The sequence below is a fragment of the Cavia porcellus genome, unplaced genomic scaffold (genome assembly GCF_034190915.1).
Source record: "Cavia porcellus strain 051 isolate PalLab524CR breed Dunkin Hartley unplaced genomic scaffold, mCavPor4.1 scaffold_27, whole genome shotgun sequence".
Classification (NCBI taxonomy): domain Eukaryota; kingdom Metazoa; phylum Chordata; class Mammalia; order Rodentia; family Caviidae; genus Cavia; species Cavia porcellus.
This window is the reverse complement of record NW_026947510.1, coordinates 52,821,635-52,837,567: the sequence shown is the minus strand read 5'-3', so window position 1 is coordinate 52,837,567 and position 15,933 is coordinate 52,821,635. Positions and strand designations below refer to the sequence as shown.

General features: G+C 58.3%; 2 protein-coding genes across 3 annotated transcripts; one reads left to right on the top strand and one right to left on the bottom strand.

Annotated features, from left to right (window-relative positions):
• Window positions 1–679: 679 nt before the first annotated feature.
• On the bottom strand, window positions 680–8,285 carry Mpst (mercaptopyruvate sulfurtransferase). 2 transcript variants are annotated; one of them, XM_003470357.5, is made up of 3 exons: window positions 8,101–8,285; window positions 4,354–4,976; window positions 680–1,264 (listed from the first exon to the last, which is right to left on the bottom strand). In XM_003470357.5, the coding sequence occupies exons 2-3, from the start codon at window positions 4,946–4,948 to the stop codon at window positions 966–968; spliced, it is 894 nt and encodes a 297-aa protein (XP_003470405.1). In that variant the 5' UTR covers window positions 4,949–4,976; window positions 8,101–8,285; the 3' UTR covers window positions 680–965. The 2 variants fall into 2 exon arrangements, with proteins under 2 accessions (XP_003470405.1, XP_063094543.1); XM_063238473.1 differs by lacking the exon at window positions 8,101–8,285 and adding an exon at window positions 5,247–5,655.
• A 149-nt stretch (window positions 8,286–8,434) lies between these two features.
• On the top strand, window positions 8,435–15,069 carry Tst (thiosulfate sulfurtransferase). Its single transcript, XM_003470465.5, has 4 exons — window positions 8,435–8,453; window positions 8,693–8,777; window positions 9,076–9,690; window positions 14,613–15,069. Exons 3-4 carry the CDS (start codon window positions 9,096–9,098, stop codon window positions 14,909–14,911), a joined length of 894 nt encoding a protein of 297 aa, XP_003470513.3. The 5' UTR covers window positions 8,435–8,453; window positions 8,693–8,777; window positions 9,076–9,095; the 3' UTR covers window positions 14,912–15,069.
• Window positions 15,070–15,933: the final 864 nt, after the last annotated feature.

Below are 15,933 nucleotides of genomic sequence, written 5' to 3'. Positions count from 1 at the left end.
GCATCAAAGGGCAATGGAAGAGGGATCGAGTCAGGTCAGTGGGGAACCTGGACTGGCTCCCTGCTATGCTCTAATGCCCCCGGGTAAGTCATGGTCCTCTCTAGAAGGAGGAGAAAAGCCAACCAAGGTCCCTTCTAAGGTTTCTCCTGGTAATGGGGAAAGGTGTCCCGGGTCCACGAGGCGGCACGGGGATACAGACACCCGTGTCCACCTCTGCACAGAGGACACGTACAGAGGCAGAGCTGAGCCTGGGGTCCCTCAGCAGGAAGGATGGCGCTCCCTAGGCCTGCCCTGCCTCCACATGTGAGCTCCCAGATTTCGGGCCATATCCTCCTGCAGCTTGGCTACACTCAGCCCTTCCCCGGGACGTCCTGGCAGGGCGTGAGGAGGCTTCCGCAGGCCTCTGCCCGCCTCTGTCTTGCAGGGGACACAGCTGATCTGTGTGGAGGCCGCCAAGTCACAGCAGAATTCATCTAAAAGCCAGAGAGAGACCTGGAGGGTTAAGGGGCGGGCAGAGGACGTGCTAAGGAGCATTCCGGTCAAAGGCAGAGGGAGCTCTGGGCCCCAGCACCACTCAGGAAGTAAGGAAGGAACCCCCAAGACCCAAGGCATCTGAGGACAATCTTTGCCGGGTGTGTGGGAACACCGGCTTCCTAGGAAGACCAGGCAGCCCCACGGCTACAAGGATTCCACGCTGGGATGTTTTATTTCCTCAGTGGTAAGACGGAAGCGAAGCAGGGCCCCAGTTTAGCACCCTGGAGCAGTTCTGTGTCCTGATGTCCCTTCCTGTGCCTGTGTCACCTTTCTCCTGCCTCCTCTGGGAGCCCACGAATCACCAGTTTCTCAGATGCCGCCTGAACTGAATGATAGTAAACAGTCTGTCACACAAAGCAGAGTCAGGGCTACCAGGCTGCACGGTGCTGGTGGCTGAGTGTCACCTGAGCTGGCTGCGTCCGTCCCCAGCCTCAGTGCATCTTCCCTCGACCCTCTGAGATGATGTTCTCAGGCTGGGCACGCATGTACCACTCTACCCAGGAGCCATCATAGACAGGCACGTCGGGCTTGCCACAGAGGTAGGCCCCCAGCACCACCGTGCAGGCCGAGATGCCAGAGCCGCATGTGGCCACCAGGGGCTGGGACAGGTCCACCTTCTTCTGCTGGAACAGGTGTCGGATCTCCTCGGGGCTCTTCACCAGACCCTCCTCTGTCAGGAATTCCGTGAAGGGGATGTTCGCAGCACCAGGGATGTGGCCGGGCTCGATGCCTGGAGCAGAAGAAAGGTACCATGACCCCGTGTTTGTGGCACTGCGATGCCCAGAGATGCCACACAAGCAAACCCTCTGTCCACAGTGCCTTGTCTCATCCTTGCAACCACAAAACTTGGGCACCAGTGAGGGCCAGTCCCATGTCACTGCCGGTGACGCCGAGGGCCGGAACCACCTGAGGCCAGCACATCTAGTGAACTCCAGGCTGATGTCTGAGCTAAACATGAAGATGCCACCAGGCCCCCTGGGACCCAGGTGTTCTGACTGTGTGTCCTGGGGACAGAGGATACGTGCGGCCCCTGCCCAGCTAGGTTTGTGGTAACAGCTGAGAAGCCCTGGCTGGGAAGAGGCCGAGGGTTAAAGCCAGGGCTCTGGGAGTCTGTGCCGCTGACCACCGGCCAGCCTGCCTGGGCAGGAGCTGGGTGTCTCCAGGTGAGCAGGGGTCAGCCGGTGCCGGCTCAGGGCGGAAAGCATCCCAGGCAGAGGGACTCTGACAGGGCAGGGACTGCTCCGAGCTTGAAGAGGAAACAGGGCATCGTGCTGAAGGGCTGGACAGTGGGAATCAGAGGACCAGGGTTGTCTCAGGGGGATGCAGGGAGACTTTAGGGTCTAGTCTGACCCACAAGGAATATCAACTTTCTTTTTCTTTTTTTCCCCCTTCTTTCCTTCATCCTACTGAAGATCAAACTCTATTACTGAGCTACCTCCTCAGGCCTTTTAATTTTTTATTTTAAGATCACATCTTACTAAATTGCACAGGCTGGGTTGGAGCTTGCAATCCTCCTGCCTCAGTCTCCCAGAGTGCTGGGATTACAGGTGTGCACCACCACATCTGACTCGGATGTCATACTTAAAAGACTGTTTGGGTTGGGGGAGGGAGAAGAGAAGCGGGGTAAGGACAGAGAGCTATTAATTAAGGGGGTCACTCCTTTACCTATGAGTCCCAGTGCATTTTGTGTTCACCCCATTAAACAGGTGTTAATCCATTTTCACAGGCCGACTGAACCCTGAAGTGAAACAAACCCTCACTGTTGGTGACTCGAATCAGCCATCTGGACACTAGAGCAAGGGTTTTAGGGCAGCTTCTGCCTCAGTTTCCCTGCATGGTGGGGAGGCAGCCCTGAAGGAGCTGCTCATCTACACTGGCTCCCATCTTCAGATAGACAGGAGTGGGCCATGTGGTCCCCACACACCCAGTGCAGAAACTGTGTTTGGTTCATACATCACAGGGCCACAGCACAGCAGGGGTGAAGGGTGAGCCCTAAGCTAGCCACTTGGGGCTTCCCTGCACCTGGAGCCCCACCAGGAGGTCCCTGACCCGATGGACCCAGGTGGGAAACTGCAGGTGCGCCTGGCCAGGCCTGGGGCTGTGGGGCGGGCACCGTGATGACAGACAGGAGCCCTGGGTACTGGTGACTCAGGCTTACACCTGACGGCCTGGTTTGTCCAGACAGCAGGCTGGTGGGGAGTGGCGGGGTGAGGGAGGGGGCTCAGCTCCTTTCCTGGATAAGCAAGCCAGATGCAGGGAGCTTCATTCAATGTCTCCTAGAAGGGCCATTCCACAGACATTGTTAATGCTATCACTTCCCACCTCTGGGGCACAGCTTATCAGGATGCAAACAGAGCCAAGGCTTTACACTTCACTCTCTGCCACTCCCCTGTCCATGCGGCTTCCGGTTACTGCCCTCTTTGTAAACAGGCAGAGCTTTGGGTCATAGAGGGTGGGTGACCTCTTGCCAGGTACTAATCCCAGGTCTGGTGCACGGCTGCCTGATATTGCTCCGGGCTACACGGCTGCCTGACACTGCTCCGGGCTGTGGGGCTGAGCTGGGGATCAGACTGTGAGCATGGACTGTCCCTGCCCTGAGACCACCTACACATCTATCCCTACTCAGGATCAGGTGTCCCCAAGCACTCTGGAAGCACACAGTTCCCATGTGGTATCTGGGGCCCTAGATGGTAGCCCCTTGGGCCCTTGCAGGCTTAACAGGCAGAATCACTGGTTGCTCTGTGGTTAAGGGTTCATGTTTGAATTCCTGAGATCTTGGACAAGCTGGGCATCCTAGGCTCTTCCCCCTCTGTACAGTTGGTCCCTGTTACCTGTGCCAGCTGGTTCCAGGAACCCCCAAGGATAGCAAAATCCATGGACGCTCAAAATTTGCTATTTGCATCTATTTAACCCCACCCCCTATATCTACATGATCTCTAGTCTACTTTTAATGTGTCAATGGTTGTAAGCAGCTGGGAGTGGGGCACACCTGTGCCCGCAGCACTTTGGGAGGCTACGGCAGGAGGATTGCAAATCTGAGCTCAGTTTAGGCAACTTGTCTCAAAAGGACTGGGAGTAGGCTATATAGCTCAGAGCAAAGAGCAGGGTTCGACTCCCCCTCCTTGTACCACCACAAAACAAAACAAAACAACTGGCTGTTACATTGCATCATTTAGGGAACAGGAACAAGGAAAAGGTTTGCATATCTTCAGTGTAGACAAAATCCCCTGCACCAAACATTTTTGATTTGAGGCTGGTTAAAGCCACAGTCCAGAATCTGCAGGTACGGTGAGCAGGTGGGGAGGAGAGGGGACCTGGTCATTAAAGTCAGCTTTGTGAGGACCCCTCCCCGCCCTCTACCAGGCTTTCCTATGGTTCTTCCTGGGAAACCCAGCACCTAGGCAGAGGGCTCTGCTGGTGGGGGAAGCAACCACCCTGTTTGGTGCCCCCTTCCTTCCCTCTCCGTAACCCCTGCTCCTGAGATACCCCTGCCTCAGCCCAGGCTCCCCTCTCTCTGCCTTCATCACCTCAGGATCTGCGGGCCAGACCTGCTTGGATTTTTGGGATTGTCCCAAACTGAGGGCTGTCCCCATCGTTCTGCACAGACCGCATATAAGCACAGTAGTGAGAGGTGCTGTTTGGGTTTTCACACTTAGAAATGACATCCTGGTTCCCAATGCACTTGGGGTGGTCACCGCCCAAAGCCTGGGAGGGAAGGCACTGGGGGCACCATTGCCCCAGTCAGGAATGCAGTGACTGAGGCTCCAACCCCAACCCGCACCCCACCGCGACCTCCCACTCCTCTCCCCAGCCCAGTACCGTCTTGGGGCTCGGGCTCGGTGCCCTGGAAGCGGCCGGCGGCTCGGGCATCCACCATCTGGAAGCGATGGGTCTCCAGGTTGTCCTTGATGTCCTCATAGGTCTTGACAAAAGTGGGATCCAGCTGGGCGCGGAACTCGGTGGGCACAGGGTGGCTCTTGCCGGAGCTGAGCGGAAGATTCAGGTGCGACCAGTGGCGGAGGCCGCCGTCCAGCAGAGACACGGTGCGGTGGCCGAAGGCGCGGAACATCCACCAGACACGGGGCGCAGAGTAGAGGCCCTGGTCACTGGTGTCGTAGACCACGACGTGCGTGGTGGTGCCCACGCCCAGGTGGCCCGCGTACTCTGAGAAGTGCTCGGCGCTGGGCAGCATGTGGTCGTAGGGCGATGTGCGGTCGCTGCAGTGGTCCAGGTCGAAGAAAGTGGCACCTGGGATGTGGCGCTCTTCGAACTCTCGCCGGGTGTCCCGGCCTAGCTTGGCCATGTACCAGGACGCGTCCAGCAGCTGCAGGGGCTGCCCAGCCCGTGGGGCCCGCAGCGCTTCTGCTACCCACTGCGCTGACACCAGCGCGCGGAAGAGCTGTGCGGGGGCCATGCTGGCCGTGGCGAGGCCGGCCGCAGACCTGCGCACAGGGAAGATGTCAGGACGGGAGAGAGGGAGAGGAGGCTGGTCCCGGGCTTACGGCCAGCACAACAGCCCTGGGCTATGCCAGTGGAGAGGTGGAGGCTGCCAGGGCAAAGTCCTGGAAAGCAGACACCCCCGGGGGTGAGCCCAGGCGGACTTGGGTCACCCAGGCTCCCCCGGCCAGGCCAGTCCTGGAGTCTCAGTCTCTCTCTCTCTCTCTCTCTCTCTCTCTCTCTCTCTCTCTCTCTCTCCCTTCCTACTTACTTACCTATCTACCTATCTATATGTGCATTTGGGGGTCACCCTGGGTCCTAGAGAGGGTCTGGAGGCTCCTCGCAGACTCCAGCTGGCCCTTTAAGGTAAGCAGGGTCAAAGTCTCAGCCCCTCCCTAAAATACAGCCACCAAATCCCTGGTGGAGCTCATTACGTCCATAAGGCACCGGCCCTGCAGCAAGAGTGGCTAGAATTTACTGTCTTTTCTGTGTGCTATTTAATCTGCACCATACCCTAGGACAGTTCTGGACATGGAGGACTGGCAAGTGTGCAACCAGTCCTTTTAAGAGGGTGCGTCTTTCACTGGGAGAACTGAGGCTCCTAGAAGTGCCCAGAGTGGGCCTGGTGGTGCCGAGCTCTAAGCTAGGTGAGCTGATCCAGACGTTCAAAGGGTCAACACCATGTGCATCCTCAGTGGGCCCTGGGAATTTAGAGAAGCCAAGTTTACAACCAGCCTCAGCTTTCTCCTGGGCCATTTTACCAGCAGCAATGTGACCTAGTCTCTCCTTCCCCTCCCCTGCACAAGATGAACCAGCCCTCCACCTCCCAGGATGGGGACTTTGTGATCAGTGAGACCACTTCCGTCCCTGTGGGGGGTGGCTGATACTGCACAGGGCCTCATGCTTGTTAGAGAAAAGGGGCCTTTTACCAGGGCCCCCAGCAGGGCACATGGCTTTGCATCTGTGCCAGGCAGTCCTGCCGGGGAGGGGAGTGAAGGATTAGCTAAGAGCCATGTTGGTGGAGGCCGGGCCACATGCTAGGGCTACAGCCCTGGGCGGTGGGCACTAGACCGCCCCTTTTATGAACCAGGTAACTGGCAGCTCCGGCTCTGCCTTGGTCACACAGCCTGAACTCCTTCCCTAGCTCCACAGTGACCAGGGCTTAATGGGCTGCTGTGTGCCCATTCCCACCACAACTTTCTCACAGCTGGCTTTTAGGAAGCCCAGCGCTGGATTTCACCAGGCCCAAAGGAGCAGGACAGGCCTTCTCTGCACACTCAAGCAATTGAGGAAGTAATTTGATGGGGTGGGGCAGCAGGAACTTTGGCTGGACCTTCGGGGTAAGGAGGCAGTGGGTCAGGGGCAGGCCTATTATCTGTGGGTTACACCACAGCTAGGTAAGCCTGGGGGCTGCAGGCTCCCTCTTGGAGACCCCACTTAGGGGCCACAGCAACTTCTATAGCCCCCATCACCACTCGGGGTCCTCCCTTTTCCCACCCAAGGACCCATTTAGAATGGAAATAGCCCTGATTTGGGGTAACTCTAACCCTGCCACTTAACTGCCCCTGTGATGGTGGGCATGTCAGGGTTCCCGGGCAGTTCATTTCTTAGAATAGTACCTCCAACCTCTCCCTCTTAGAGAGACATTTAAATAATGAATGTAGAGAGGCCACTGGGATGTACGACATGTGGCTGGTTTTACTAATCTTTGAGAATGATTTAATGAAGTCCTGTTATTTCTTGCATTGTTCTTAGGTCACCCTAAGCAAAATAAGAATCTGAGAATTTCAGAGGCTGGAGGTCACCCTGCCCCAGCTCTGCTTGGTCAGCAGTTGTCACAGAGGCTGTGGGCTCTAGAGGGGGAGGGAGGGCAGGTTCTGCCTGTCTCACGGGTGGCAGAGATTAGGAAAAGGACCTGGTCCCTGTGTGCCCGGAGGGCCAGGCTCCCTACACGGGGTTCTCAGGGGTAACATTCTCCAGGATATAAGGGACAGTTCCAGGACATCTCAGAGGGCCACACAACTGCATCAAGTGTGAGTCCACCCTGTGCTGACCAGGTGGTCTTAGGCACACCAGGATGTGTCAAGTGTCCTGTCCCCCCTCCACCCTCCTTCATTATTTCCTCTCCCACTGCTGGGCTCCTAGCTTAGAGGATTCCCTGGAGGAATGCTCACCAATGATTGGACTTTGCAACATTTAACAAGTAACAAGTAACTGTAACATGTGTTTTGGACAAAACCAAGTTATAAAAAGGCAGTGTCAGCTCATTGGGGAAGGGCTACTGTTTCAAATTCAACTGCTGGGCCTGGGGGCACACAACAGTACTCCCAGCATTCTGGAGGCTAAGACAGGAGGTTTGCCGCAAATTCTAGGCCAGCCTGGACTGCATAGTGAGTTCAAGGCCAGCCTGAACTGCGTAGCAAGATCCCATCTCAAAGACCGTGTCTCAAACAAACAAAACAAAACACCACACGCTATATAACTGAACAAAAACGAAAGCAGTTTTAAAGAAGCCAAAGCCTTTCCAGATGAGCCAGGTGAACAAAAGGTTCCCGCCCACTACGTGGGCTTCAGATCCCTCGACCCGCTGTGGGCCTGGCGCCTCACACTGCCTGGTGCTCCCGAGTTGAAGGAAGTTTCTGGTCTACCCGGCAGGACTTTCAGGTTTAATGAACGCTCTCAGAGTGCTGGGCAGGGCGGCCCCGCAGGCGGCAAGCCTTACTGCCATCTCACCTTTCAAGTTCTCCGGGGCCCTCGGGGTCTCCCCTGCCTCTCCAAATGGCTTTACAGGTCCTCCTCCCGCCTTCCTACCCTCTCTGGTGACTCCAGGTCACCCCATCCCACCCCACCCCGCCCACTGCTTGCATTCACCCGCACCCCCAAATGTAGGTGGTCTCCAGCAGCTGCAGAGTCCCCCTGGGGTGAAGTTAGGGGCGCCCTTCTCTCCTGGCCTGTGACCCCTCCTCTGCACGCGTCCCGCGCTGCGTCCCGCCAGCGCCCTCTCTCTGTTGCTAGGCCCAGTGAGACGTGGGCGGCAGCAGTTGGGGCTCCCTGCTCCCCAGCTCAGCTATGGTGCCCCCGCCCCGCGCCCCGCGCCCACAGCAGTCCCTCCCTCCCCCAGCCACCCACCTGCTGCGGGCCAGCGAGAAGCCTTGGGCGCAACCCACAGACTTGGCCACTCCAGCCACTACTGCCCGCGCCTTCCACTGGCCCGGCCCGGGGGACGCCCGAGCCGCGCCGCCCAGTCCCGTTTGTCCCCTGCGCTGCCCGGCGTCCCCTGAGACCCCCCCGGGCCTCTGCGAGGCCCCCACGAGCTGAGCGGCCGCCGGGACGCTGAGCCGCGGTGCGGGGGGGTCAGCTCTGAGTCCTGGCGGATGGCGTGCGGTCCCCCCGCGGGTGGCGGGCGGTGGTGCAGGCCACCGGGACAGCTGCGGCTCGGGCTTCAGGTGTCCCGGCTTCTCCAGCGGGCAGGGCGAGCGCCAGTGAGTGCGGCGGGCCGCCCGGGACGGGGCTGCTGGACGGGCCGGGCCACTGCGGCCTAGGGGAGGGTGCCGGTGGCGACAGCGGGGCGGGGTGCCCGGGAACCCCGAGTCCAACTAGGGCAGTGGGCAGAGAGCTGGGGGCTGCACGCCGTGGCTGTCCAGAGACAGCAGCGGGGCTGGCGAGGGCGCAGGCCGGGGCGCGCTGGACCCCAGCGCAGCCCACCCTTCTGCGCCCCCAGGAAGAAGCATTCCAAGCCCTAGGTCGGTGTTGTCCCCTCCTGTGCACCCGATCGCCGCTCCCTTCCGGCCGGACCCGGAGAGCCGGTACTGTAGCTGTAGTTTAGAGTGCCTGACACCTTCCCCGCCTCCTCTCCAGACCGCGCGCTCCAAAACTTTTGTCCCCTTTCCTCCGCGCGGGGGGCGGGGCCAGGGCGGAGGGCGGGGCCAGGCGGAGGGGCGGGGCCTGCTTAAAGAGTCTGCAGAGCTGCCAGCCGGCTCGCCCCAGACCCGCTGGGTGCTGTTGACGCTGCTGGCTGGGTGAGCGCTTGGGGGAAAACATCGCCTCCTCCCAGCCCAGCTCACCGCACTCTCAGACTTCTTTCCTGGTTCTCACCTGCGCCAGGTTTCACCCGAGCTGCCACCATGGTTCATCAGGTGCTCTACCGGGCTCTGGTCTCCACCAAGTGGCTGGCGGAGTCCCTCCGGAGTGGCAAGCTGGGGCCCAACCTGCGGGTGCTGGACGCATCCTGGTACTCACCGGGCACCCGGGAGGCCCGCAAAGAGTACCAAGAGCGCCATGTGCCCGGCGCCTCCTTCTTTGATATAGAGGAGTGCAGGGACACTGCGTCGCCCTACGAGATGATGCTGCCCAGCGAGGAGCACTTTGGGAACTACGTGGGCCGCTTGGGCATCAGCAACGAGACGCACGTGGTGGTGTACGATGGTGACCACCTGGGCAGCTTCTATGCTCCCCGAGTCTGGTGGATGTTCCGCGTGTTTGGCCACCGCACGGTGTCCGTGCTCAATGGTGGTTTCCGTAACTGGCTGAAGGAGGGACACCCGGTGACATCCGAACCTTCAAACCCAGAGCCTGCTGTTTTCAAAGCTACGCTGGACCGCTCCTTGTTGAAGACCTATGAGCAGGTCCTAGAGAACCTCCAATCTAAAAGGTTCCAGATGGTGGATTCACGGGCCCAAGGCCGGTACCTGGGCACAGAGCCAGAGCCAGATGCAGTAGGTAGGTGTCCTGATGGGTAGGTGGCCCGTGGGGAGGATGGGAAGGGAATGCCTGGTGCCTCCACTGGGTTTTGCCCTCAGTCTTTGCATCTGTAAAATGAGAGGGTGGACCTAAGCCTAAAGGCTATTTCAGCTCTAGTGCGTGAGGACCTATGTATGTGTGACCATGACCATGTACTAACAAGTCACCAACAGTAGCAGAGGTGTCCACCAAAGCACACATCCAGGCTCCAGTTCCCCCATAAGCTCTAGGGCATCCCGTGCTTGAGCTGGTATTTGCATCACTACACAGAAGCCTCCCAAGAGGACCCTGCTTCTCGAGTCTCTAAGAAACGCTTGCATCCCCCAGCAGTTATCATTCCCCAGCTCCTGCCCTCCCCGCTCTCCTGGGACCCAGACTGGTGTTTGCCAAGGGCAGCCTGGTTGATAACCTTTCTGCGCAGCTGCAGTCTGTCTGTAGTTGTCCAAGCTGTTAATAGCAGCTTCCAGCTCATGCCAGACACTTGGCACTGCGTTATCCCATCCAACAAGGTGCAGATGCCAGGATATTAAGCCACTTGCTCAATGGCAGAGGCAGAATCTACACCAGGGACTTCCTTGTTTCGAAACAAGTACTCTTTTATTCCCTCCCCCCAAAACAAGGGCTTTAAACCTAGGTGTACCCACATTCTGTCCCATTCCACCTCCTGGGACTCCAAAGGAGTCTCCTCTGCCAGGCCTCCTGGAGAGATGGCTCTTGAGTCCCCTCTTGTGGAAGGGGAGGTCCGGAAGGGTGCACATTACTTGAAGGGCCTGGGGAGCCTCAGAAGGGGAAGTGCTCCTAATCGGAAGAGAACCTCAGGTTCTGTCCTTCCTGGGCCCAGGGCGCAGGACTAGTGGCTGTCGCTACCTGGATGGCTCTCCCCTAGTCAGAGCCCCTCTGCAGGACCTCACTCCGGTGCAAGGTTTTGCCTAACTTGTTGCAAAATGTGTTTCTTTGTGTGCATCTGAGGGAGAGAACAGAATGCTGGGAAAGCTGTTTTGTAGTCTTAGAGCTGCAGAATCTGTAATAAAGGGGAGATGGAGGCGCAGAGAGACAGGGGCAGTCAAGGCCACACAGACTATTAATGACAGAGCCAGCAGAGCAAGGACTCTGCCCTCCCTGCCCAGCCTTTTCCAGTCCCCTGCTTTCCTTGCCTGGCCTGTTCTCTGCGGGTCTGCCGTAGAAGGTTCAAGTTCATTTGGCACTGTCCAAAGTCTCCTGGCACCGGACACTCACGGCCTCCTCCTGGCCGTGGTTCAGGCGCCTTCTCTTCTTGGGACTCAGGCTGTCCTTGGGGATGAGCTGTGGGATTAGTTCTCTATTTCCCAACTTGCTTGGCAGCCAGCTGACAAGTAAGTGAGGCCAGGCCCAGCTAGAGCACACCCATTGCTTAGAGGGAGAAACTGAGGCTCAGAGAGGAGAAATAACCTGCTCCTGGTGATACCTCCTGAGCCCTGAATTCTGGTCTGAACCGTTCTCTGTGGTCCTGGCCACATTCCTCCAGTTTCCAGAGAACACTGATTCTCACTTCAGCCCAGAGCCTGCTTTGTGCTGTGATCTTAGTCCAGTTGCTCGGCTTTGGCCAGAGTTCTGTCACCCTGCCCACCTGGTCATGTATGCACATATTTATGTGTTTTTAATGCATTTATTTAAACGCGGCAGTGCGTGCAGTTCTGAGGAAGTAAACACTGTCCAGTGTCCGGGCCATCGAGAAGGACGTAGGGGGCCGGTACCTGCCTCCTTCACTCTAAGAGGATTTGCTGCTCCCGAATGAAATGACTGGGGGCACAAAGGCACATATGGCTCTGCAGGGTTTGTGGTCTGCAGTCTGGGGTGGGGTAGAGGAGGCAGCTGTGGGTTTAGTAGTTCAGAGGCAATAGGGTGGGAGGCCTTGGGGACAGGAGCGTCCTGCAGGGAGTGACCTGGAGGAGGAGCTGGGAGCAGGGGACAGCAGGCACTGACCTCTTGGGGACTTGGTGTTGTGCCCCTGGCTGTGCTCCTTTGGTAGCGAGTGCAGGGTGGGAATCAAGGGGACCTCCGTTTGCAGGCCGTTGTGGCATTTATCTGTGACCCAGGGCAGGTCCTTTCCCCTTGACAAAAGGAATCCTGCCGTGTCAGAGTGATGGGGACAAGAACATTGGCAGGAGTTTTTGTGAACACTGATCTTTGCCTGAGGCGGATGGGGGGGCTGACCCCTGATGGCCCTCAAGGGGAGGGCACGGGGCGGGGGTGGGGCTTGGTCCTGTTCTGCAGATGGGGTCAGGAGAAGGAGTTTCCCTTGGCAGGGATACATGGCCAAGCCTTGACCCCAGCTCGGCAGGCTTCAAAGCCCAGCCTGCTCTCCAAGGCCACTGCTGTGGTGGGGTGAGCAGTGGCAAACACTGGGCTGGGGGAAGGGGAAAGATGGTTGCGCCACCGCATTGCTGGTGTTGTTCATGGCACCCGGAAGGCTCCTGCTGGTCCCCCATCACAGGGCCAGGGGCCTGGCAGTCTGGGCTGTGTTCTGTAGCTTCCCTTACAGCGCTGGGTTCCCTAGTGACTTTATGAGGAAAGCCCAAAAGGCCAAGCAGGTTTTCTAGGCCTTGGATGCCCCCACCTCTCCTCAGCCTGTGGAATGTAAACTCACCAGCTTGACTTAATTTTAATATTCCTACACCTGAGCCATGGAGGAACAAGAGGTCAATTCATCCGCTCTCCTGCCTCAGCTTCCTTTTCTGTGGAGGCTTAGGGTGGCACAGAACCTTCGGAGCCTGACCCACTGGATTTCATAACTCTTGCTGTGCATCCTGGGGCAAGTTACCTCCCCTCGCTGAGCCTGGGTTCCCCACCCGGGATGGGAGGATAAAGAATGTCTGCAGCTTTGTGAGGACTGCAGAAGACACAGCTCCCAAGGACCCCCACTGACTGCTGGGGTGCCTGGTGCCAGAGTTGGCTAGAATGGGGGCACGGGGGTGGGCAGGAGGGGCTGCCAGGGGTGTGAAGGGGAAGACGGGTGTGGAAGGAGAGCGGTGGCAGGTGCTGCTTTCAGCTGCTGGACCATTTCTTCCTGCTGGCCGCTCTCCAGGACTCCGGCCAGGCTGAGCTGGGACTGCCCACCCCAACTGGCTGCTCATTGAAGTTACCCAGGCAGGCCCCAGCCCCGACCAGGACAGCGAGCCCGGCTCCCCGGCTGCAGCTCCAGTGCCACAGAAGCCCTGACTTCTCTCTCTGCAAAGCATTCAAATATTTGTGCTCCTAACCATGCTTTAACCCGGCCCCCTGGTACCCTGATTGCTGACCGCGTAAAGTTGGGTTTCTTTAGAAGGTTCTGGAAATTGGCCATCAGCTGCTCTGCACAGCAGGCCGAGTGCTCACTTGCGCTCAGGATAAAGTCTCCAAACAAAAAAGCTGAGGTTTAAACAGGAAGATACCGCTGCAATTTACGACTCAAACATCTGTTCAATCCGAGGGGCCCTTGTGGAATGTTCTTTGGAACTTGGGGCACACTCTGGCTTGAGTGCTCCTGTGGTGTGCCTGGGGTCACTTAGGGGCCTTTACTGCAGTGGGTACACATCCTCGTGTGCCTGTGAGGTTTGAGGGGTGCTCCCTCCCTGTTAAGCAGGCGGGTACACTGAGGCTCAGAGGGGCAGGGCCTGCCTGGCTCCATGCTGCTGGGGCAGCTCCAGGGTGCCTTGCCCCCCCGCCCCCCCACAGGTCCTTTCCCTCTGGTTCCTGTCACCTGGTCTTCTCTGCCCTGTCCTGTCCCACCACCTAGGCTTAATGTGGTGGTGGGATTGGGGGAGGGTAGCAGAGCCCAGAAAGATGGAGGCAAACCTGAGCCAGTGCCCTTCCAGTGCCCAGTGTCTGTGGGTACAGTGTGCCTGGCCATGTGGGGCACCTGGCCAAGGCCTGCACCCCGTGGGTGGCGCCAGCTCTGGCTGGGGCCATGCCCTCTGGTCCTCTTGCCAGCTTTTCTGAAGTCGATGTTAGCAGAGGGCCTCGCTGGGTCAGCCTAGGCCCAACCGGCTTGTGTCCAAGTCTCAGAGACCCTCAGGGGGACCTGAAGGGACCACACTCCTGTCCCTGCCCTGAGAGATGTGGCAATGGGGGGGGGCGGTCTGTGTTTTCCTTGTATCACTTTCTCCTTGCTCAGGAGTATATTCTTATTTCCCTGCCAGGGAAACTGAGGCTCAGAGAGGTGACATGACTTGACTAAGGTTACCCACTGGCAGAGCTAGGATTTGATAATATGTCTAACAGCAGGTCACACATACTTTCTACAACTGTGTACCTAACAGGAAAGCCAGGGGACTGGGTGTCCTCCTCTTTGTGGCCTTGGGTGAGCCATTTCTTTTTGTCAAGCTCTTTTTGCAAGATGGGGTGACATTATATTGGAATTGTGATGAAATTAGCATCTGTCTGCTTTGCTGAGTTCTAATCTCCCAGGCTCTGTCTGTCTCTCACCATGGTGTCCTCAGCCATCGCCACAGCACAGAGCACCTATGGCAGTTTGTCCCATTTGCTGTTTCCCATAATGCCATGAGACATGGCTAGACCACTGTGTCCATTTTACAGATGGCAAAACTGAGGCACAGAGAGGTAGGATGATTTGCCCAAGGTAAAGCTAGTGCAAAGGTTAGCTAGTTGGCTGAGCCAATGCTTATACATGGCCCTGTCCTCTTGAGCAGTATGATTTCAGACATCCCTCCTTCAAGACAGGCTTTAGGGGAGGGATGCAGGCATCTTAAATCACGGGCATCAACTATGGGGTGGGGAGGGGCAGCTGATAATAAGCTGAGTGCCAGAAAGAACAAATATGTTTCTTCTATTTGCAAAGCTCCTGTGCTGGCTGTGGCTTCCAGGTCCTATCGGTCCCCACCCTCCTCCTTCCCTCTCTAACCCTGGACTCTGTCCCTCCCCAGGACTGGGCTCGGGTCACATCCGGGGCTCGTTGAACATGCCCTTCATGGACTTCCTGACCAAGGATGGCTTCGAGAAGAGCCCTGAGGAGTTGCGCGCCATGTTCCAGGCCAAGCAGGTGGACCTCACGCAGCCCCTCATCGCCACCTGCCGCAAGGGCGTCACCGCCTGCCACATCGCCCTGGCTGCCTACCTCTGTGGCAAGCCTGACGTGGCCGTCTATGACGGCTCCTGGTCGGAGTGGTTCCGCCGGGCACCCCCGGAAACCCGTGTGTCCCAGGGGAAGGGCGGGAAGGCCTGAGCAGCCCTGTCCTCTGTGCACTGTGACACCCGCCCCGGTTTAGTGACCTGGCCTGAGCTGTGGCCTCCTTAGGCACAGGAGACTGATGCACTTTTTAGGGTTTCTATGCAGAGCTTGCCGATCCCCAAAACACTGGAATAAAGTGCCTTTTCTGGGGAGTGCGCCTGCCTGCCTCTTCTTCTGCACTGGCCCCCCGCATCTCTCCCCTTCGCTTTCCTTAGATTCCACCTAGGAAAGAAGCTCCCGGCACCTCGCCGGGACAGCCACCCCGAGGACACTGCTGTCTCCCCGCTTTGGCACAGGCCGCCTCCTCCTGCCCCCTGTGAGGTGCCTGGGGGCCCTGAAGGTACCAGGAAGCCAAACTGGTGACCCAGGGCTAATGGGTGCCACCTTCCCGCCCAGCCCCCAGGTGAGGGACAGCTCCTTAGAAAGCAGTGTCCAAAGAGCTGTCCTCTGCTTTAGAGGACACAGTGCTGAGGTCCTGACAGTGCAGGCAAAGGGGTGCCTCTGCCTTAGGCCCCCTTCCTGGCTCAGATAAGACCTGGGGAGGGTGGAGGGAAGGGCGTGGGAACACTAGGCCCAACAGTGTCTGCACCCCCAGAGGCTGTGTTTCCTGTCTCCCACAAACAGGCTCCTGGAACCCTCCTTCAGGGTGGCCGGACCTGTTATGTGTTTCATCTACTGGGGGTTCCTGGCTCCCCGCTCGTCAGTTCCCCGACGCCCCAGGGAGCACATCAGGGCTGCAGGAATACAGCCCTGAAGCTGGGATGTGGGCAAGAGGTGCTCCAGAACTGTGGGGAGACTGGCTTGGGCCGCAGGGCCAGGCTGGGGCATCCGCGGAGGCTGATGCGGGAGCTGCGGTGACAGCTCTTGGCTGCCTGGGTGCCTGGCCCCGCAGCTCCATGCGGCCCTTCCCGTGCCAGCCCAGGTCCCTTCTGGTGCCTTGGTGGGCCTATGAGCAGCTGCTGGGCGTGACGACACCTCTGTCCCCTGTCCTTCCTGAGGCTGAGTTGCCCGATCAG

Bases quoted from the DNA above. Each gene is read 5' to 3' on its own strand.
- Mpst (XM_003470357.5), bottom strand. From the start codon at position 4,948: ATGGCCCCCGCACAGCTCTTCCGCGCGCTGGTGTCAGCGCAGTGGGTA. The intron at 1,265-4,353 runs GTACTGGGCTGG...CTTCTGCTCCAG, and splicing joins CGAGCCCGAGCCCCAAGACG to GCATCGAGCCCGGCCACATC.
- Tst (XM_003470465.5), top strand. From the start codon at position 9,096: ATGGTTCATCAGGTGCTCTACCGGGCTCTGGTCTCCACCAAGTGGCTG. The intron at 9,691-14,612 runs GTAGGTGTCCTG...GTCCCTCCCCAG, and splicing joins GCCAGAGCCAGATGCAGTAG to GACTGGGCTCGGGTCACATC.